We start from the raw sequence: 6,482 nt of genomic DNA, 5'->3' as shown, positions 1-6,482 counted from the left end.
TTAATGAAAGACACTGCCTCAAACATTTTGACGCAGCATTAACAGTGATGAATATCACCCTTAAAAAAGGTTACCCCATTTTTGAAGTCTTAAAACTTTTTTATTATAAGTCGAATTAAAATGCAGTCTTTGGATGAAATATTTGTCATTGTTTAGGCTTTAAGAAAACCCGTTTTCAAAAGTAATCGGCCGAATGGGACCAAAGTTTTTCATTAAAAACTGGTTTTTCATGTTTCTCCTCAACAAAATCCCATACAAACTTTAGGCTCGTTGAGCGACCCCTTCCCGTGATCCGATCTTACCCAAATTTGGCATGAGACCTTGTACTAGGCCTAGGATCAATTTAAGCCTCTGCGCATAACAGTTTACAAGCTTGAAATTTCCCATGCAAATTTGGAGCAGTCTAGTGTTGGGGTATACAAATGTTGCATCTAACCCTGCTGTTGCATGATGCCCCGTTTGACGGTGCGTATCGTAAGCGATCTAAGAATATATCTAGTAATTTTAGTAAAATGTTCATAAGGATTTCGCAATGAATGATCAAATATGTGAGGAAGAAAGTGATTATCAAATTGACTAGTTGCTTTGTCGATATTGATTGTCTGTTTTTGGTATGATCCGGTCTCGTGAAGAGAGAGAGAGAGAGAGAGAGAGAGAGAGAGAGAGAGAGAGAGAGAGAGAGAAACGATAAAAATCTTTTAAAATAACCAAGATTTGAGAAAGGGTTGCTCACTGTGAGCAAAAGACTGAGTCGATTTGGGGTCATTTTTGAATTTCTCAAACCCTGTGGTCTAAAAAGCTTCGTTTTGGTTCAAAACTCATCCATGATTTATTGCAGATTTTTTAAGTAACATTTGCATGAGTAAATTTGAACTTTCATGTTTGTATGGGAAAATTCAATATTTGGTAATGAAAAATCAACATAATTTTTGTTTTCTCTGAGATTTACTCATGTGAACATTACTTCAAAATTCTGCAAAAAATCATGGATGAGTTTTAAACCAAAACGAAGCTTTTTAGACCACAGGGTTTGAGAAATTCAAAAATGACCCCAAATCGACTCAGTCTTTTGCTCACAGGAGGCTAAGGAGATGGCACTTTGCTAAATATCCTTTTATTGTTTCAGATAGTTTCTGAATTCAATATAAAAATTCGTTCAGACGAATTCATCATAAAAACATTGTTCAGCAGCTCCGTTTATTGACCTCTTCCAGGACACCGTTGACCTTCCCACGTTACACTTGGCCCTAAATTGGCGATCCAGTTTCCAACCGCACTCATGCTCGAAGTCGATATTACACAATCCATAGATAAAAATGATTCACCGGACATTGTAAACAGCAGGTTTTTGGCCGACCACGCCGCTGATCCGCCGCCGATTGACATTGCAATGTCGCTGTACAAGTCGCAGTGCAGAAGCGCGCTCAAATCGGCCAACCCGGACGCACCGTGCCTACAAATTAGGAATCCATCCATCTGGCCACACGACTTAAGTGAGCGACCATGGGGAAGAGGCATGATGCGCGACACGCGCGCATCTTCGGTCCCACGACTTTCAGTTTCGAGTGCGTTTTTTTTTTAACTTCTGCGGTACGTGAGTTGGGGACGGTCGAATTCAAATTACCACCTCTATTAAAATCGGTACAGAACCGAACTTTTCGAGAATGGTTCATGATGGCTCGATCAATGGTATAAATATCAAGCGCAGCGCAACAGTAGCCATCATCAGTTTATCAAATCCCTTTCAACAAGCTTCACCAAAGCCCCAAATACCAAACCAAAACTCAAAATGTTCGCCAAAGTGGTAAGTTCCTTAATAAGCAATTGGTCAGTTGATAGTTGAAACATTCGAACTTTTTTTTTAGTTCGTCCTCGCTGCCGTTGCTGTTGCCTGTGCCAACGGAAAGCCGCTCGTCGCTGCCCCAGTCGTCGCAGCGGCTCCAGCTGTAGTGACAGCCCAGAGTTCCCAGGTCATCGCCCGGAACTATAATGGGATCGCCGCGGCTTACACTGCCCCCATTGCTGCCGCTTACACAGCTGCTCCAGTAGCAGCCGCCTATACTGCTGCTCCATATGCCACCGCCGCTTACACCGCCCCAGTTGCTGCAGCTTACACCACCGGTTTTGCCGCTCCTTACACCGCCGCTGCCTACGCTGCCCCATATGCTGCCGCTTACACCGCCGCTCCAGTGGCTACTCCATTTGCTTCCGCCGCTTACACCGCCTATCCTTATGTCCTGTAAATGCTCCCTTCAGCTATCCCTTTTGCCAGAAAAAAACCCTTTTAAATAAACCTCGCCTTGCAAAATAAGATATCTGACCCATGTCTGTTAGGATGCTTCGAAACAGTCCCACATTTCCACCAGCCCAACAAGAACAATGCGTCTTAATCAACTTCCAGCCGCGGGGTGCGGAGAGTCTAGCTCATGGTTTTTAAACAAACCCGAAACCCTCTTATATCGCTCACATCAAATTAGGATCGAACACGTGTCATGTGCCCAATGATAAAATTATGACGAGCCGTCATCATCTTCCCTAACCTTATTATGATTGGCATATAGAATCGTACAATGCATTGCCCCCAAAGCCTGATGATTGCTTGCAGAGTTAAATTTCAATTCCAGCCCTTTTCGGTTCTTGTTTGCTTTCGGCTAGGGTTAGGTACCCGAAAATCAAACGAAATGTGTAAACTGCAAACAGGACGACGGCGGACGTCCATGAAAGTATCCGATGACCAATTTGAAGACGCTGATGATGATGGCGGCGGAGAGAGAAATTGGAATAAACCTTAGAACAAACTAGAACGTCCCAGGCAGCATAAAATTGGTCGAAGGAAGGATAAATGTGACCTGATTGCATAGAAAGGATATGGATCGTTGTTGGCAACTCCCCCATCGAAGGGCGCGCACCCAACTTGTGGTGTAATCTGTAGGGCATCCTAAAAATCACGTACATCATTTGGTACATTCACATGGGAGTCACATTCACATGGGAGTGATGGAGGGCAACAAAGTCTTAGCAAGTAAGCAACAATTTCATTCATGGTAACTGTTCTTGTTGACATACATACTCATTTTCATGAAGGTCAATATCAATACTAAGTGTGCTGTCCCAAATCACATGGAGATATGAGTTTTAAATAAATTTCTTCCAAGTGAAAGTGAATCAATCCCCAATTATTAAAGTTAAATACAGTCCACCCACAATCATGGGTCACACACAATTATTAGTCACCGGTCATTTGTACTGATATCTACTGAACAAAAATATTTTTTTTCATTCTTCTATTTTTAGTTTATCGATAACATAATCAAAATGCGTTAAAAATATTATGGGTGCGCTTGATAACAGAGAAATTGCTTCTTGAATAGTTTTTGTCATATGTTAATATTTATCTGTTGAACTATCGCAAAAATTTCCAATGCTATAAGGTTGACGTCTTGAACCGTTAAGCCCCTTATGCGGGTATTTGAAAAATTCCAACAAAATAAATAGGTCTCATATAAGCAAAAAGGACGAGTTTACGTTTTACAAATGGAACTGAGCGAATAAAACTCGAAATTTCAAAATTATTTGCATCATAAAATTGACCCATAATTGTTACAGCGTCTACCAAATTTCACACAATCATGGGTCACTTTTTTGCTAGCAAAGCAAAATATTTCTTGGTTGCTATAGCTCTACCCAAATGCCCCTTGAATTTATACTATCTAAGAATGCCCCTGAATGTTTTCCAGAAACGCGATGATTTCCATGTTGATATTTGGGTGTTGCCATGGACTTCTATGTGACTAATAATTGTGAGCAATTTGACTAAGAATTGTTACGGGCTACAATTTTGACCCATAATTGTGGTTTTGAAAAACGCTGATAGTTTCGGTAAATTATGTTATTTTTTAACAAAATCGAAAATAAAAATACATTTGAACTCAAAGAGGAAGCATTTCATGACTAAAATTTATGCAAAGCTTGATATTTGGTCAACTTACACTCGAATAAACAAGCATTTAATGATGAAAGGATACGTTAAGTGACTAATGATTGTGGGGGTACTGTATCTATCTTTTAGTTGCCAATCACAGTCTTATTTTCATGCCATGAGATGAGGAATCAGGTATGTATTGTGTTAACAGTTTATCACCGCGGGTTTATGATTTTAATTTAATGATTAATGGCATTTCGGTAAACTATACATTCTTATAGGAAGAATTTCAAATGAAAGTAATGAAAATTATAGACGGATAGATTAGATTAGGAAGCATGAAAGGTGTTGAAAATGAGCCAAGAGCGTGATTTGAGAAAACTTCTTGCCGCACAAGACCATTTGTCCCACACCGATCGGGGTACAAAAAACACGTGCTTCGATCCATCCATGTATCATTGTATAGATCAATGCAAAGTCAGCCTATCGACTTTGCTTCTTCTAGACAATAATACGGTGTGGGACAAATGGTCTTGTGCGGCAAGAAGTTTTCTCAAATCACGCTTTTGGCTCATTTTCAACACCTTTCATGCTTCCTAATCTAATCTATCCGTCTATAATTTTCATTACTTTCATTTGAAATTCTTCCTATTAGAATGTATAGTTCACCGAAATGCCATTAACCATTAAATTGGAATCAGGTATTATAAAACAGTGGAGCCCCGTGTTACTTTTTAACTTTGCAGTTGTTTACCGGTAGCACTACGAGAACACACAGATCTATGGGTAGTATCTCAAGTGCAATCTAAGTTCCCCTGAAAAGATTCATCCACATGCATGGTGTTGCATCATTAAGGCGTATGATTCCAAGATATTATGCTAGCATATGAGGCCCTTGGAGCCAAAGGGGTATAAGTGCACAAAAGCTTATTTCGAGAAAACAAGCTTTCATGTTTTTGTGTTTTTCATTTTCCATATATTTTTCGAGAATTTGTATTTTTCTCTTTAATGTAAGAGTATGTAAATAAAATCATAAAAATTCGCAAAAATCATCAAATATAGTTTAAAATGTGAAGAATCGTTTGACATCATTAACTTAAAATCGACCATTTTGTCACTTATACCCCTCTGGCTCTGAGACCCTCATATCACAATATTCCGGTCCGTGCGAAGGACCCTTCCGGGGGGTGTCGGTTTGAACTTCGAAAATTAAGCTGGAAATAATATCAATGCCAAAACTGCACAAAAAATAAGGTGATAATGATGATTTTTATTATGAACCAGAAATTTTAAGTCAACATTTTCGAAATATCAGGAAACGAATGCGAATTAGAATATCGAAAAAAAAACAGAATTTAAAGCTCAGGACTTAAGAATCAGTGCACAGAAATAGAATACATTGAATATAACACCAGATTTTAAACAATATAGCTATTTGAATTTCAAAATAAATTTAAAAGCAGTTCGGAAATTAACCATGCTAAAAAATTGTCGTGCAACATTATAATTATTGTATATTAGACTGGAACAAATATCAATTTCTTCTTTTGTCACCCCCTCCCCCCCCCCTTCGAAATTTCCAAAAACCCGAAGGGGGGCAAAAATAAAGTTTGAAGTATTTTATGTTAATTTCGACAAAAAAATTCAATTATCCGAAAGATTACAAGACCAAAATACAATTTTTTGAAGATGGGAGATTTTACCAAATATTATTGAATGTTCGCATTTCATTCGCTCAATTTCACTTGGAAAATGTAAACTCGTCCATTGTGCTTATATGGGACCAATTCATTTGGTTAGAATTTTTGAAATACTCGCATAAGGGGCTTAACGGTTTAAGATGTCAACCTTATAACGTAGGAATTTTATGAGATAGTTCGACAGCGTATAGTTCACCTATGATAAAAAGTGTTCAAACAGCAATTTTACTGTTATCAAACGCACAAACAATATTTTTAATGCATTTTGATGATATTGTCCATTAACTAAAAATAATAATATGAAATAATTTCTTTTAGTTTAGAAGATATCAGCAGTTCTAATGATCGGTGACTAATAATTGTGTGTGACCCATAATTGTGGGGGGACTGTATTAATAATTTTTGTTTGGTCCTTTGATTCCTGGTAATTTGGTTTTTACTAAAAGAATATAACCAATCAGGTCGATACATTTATTCAACAAACATAACTACCGGTGATTAAACACATAATAAATTAATATATAGTATGAAGATAAGATAAGTTTTTATCATTAAAGAAAGATTTTTTTTGTAATTAAAATGTTTTACCATTTAAAAACAAAACTTATTTATAGAATTTAAATGATAATTCAAGCACATTCAAGATTCGTATTTTGGTGCCTATATTTTAACGATTAACTTAGTAGATTTTGTCGTCCTGAATTCGAATCTTTTGTCAGATTTTGTCTATCATCACCCGTTTTCTTGATATGGAATTTATTAGTTCATGATCCACTAGCTGACCCGGTGTGCTTTGCTACACCTTTCAAAAATAAATGAAGTTTTCTAAAAATTATTTAAAATTTTATTTTGTGTGTTAT

The 6,482-nt window shown here is 37.5% G+C and overlaps 1 protein-coding gene across 1 annotated transcript; it reads left to right on the top strand.

Annotated features, from left to right (window-relative positions):
• Positions 1-1,649: 1,649 nt before the first annotated feature.
• Positions 1,650-2,311, top strand: LOC129747408 (pupal cuticle protein C1B-like). The gene is made up of 2 exons (XM_055741618.1): positions 1,650-1,804; positions 1,866-2,311. The coding sequence occupies exons 1-2, from the start codon at positions 1,790-1,792 to the stop codon at positions 2,241-2,243; spliced, it is 393 nt and encodes a 130-aa protein (XP_055597593.1). The 5' UTR covers positions 1,650-1,789; the 3' UTR covers positions 2,244-2,311.
• The last annotated feature ends 4,171 nt before the right edge of the window (positions 2,312-6,482 follow it).

This window comes from Uranotaenia lowii, chromosome 2 (genome assembly GCF_029784155.1).
Source record: "Uranotaenia lowii strain MFRU-FL chromosome 2, ASM2978415v1, whole genome shotgun sequence".
Taxonomy (NCBI): Eukaryota; Metazoa; Arthropoda; class Insecta; order Diptera; family Culicidae; genus Uranotaenia; species Uranotaenia lowii.
The sequence above is the reverse complement of the archived record's forward strand: the minus strand, read 5'-3'. Positions and strand labels throughout refer to the sequence as shown.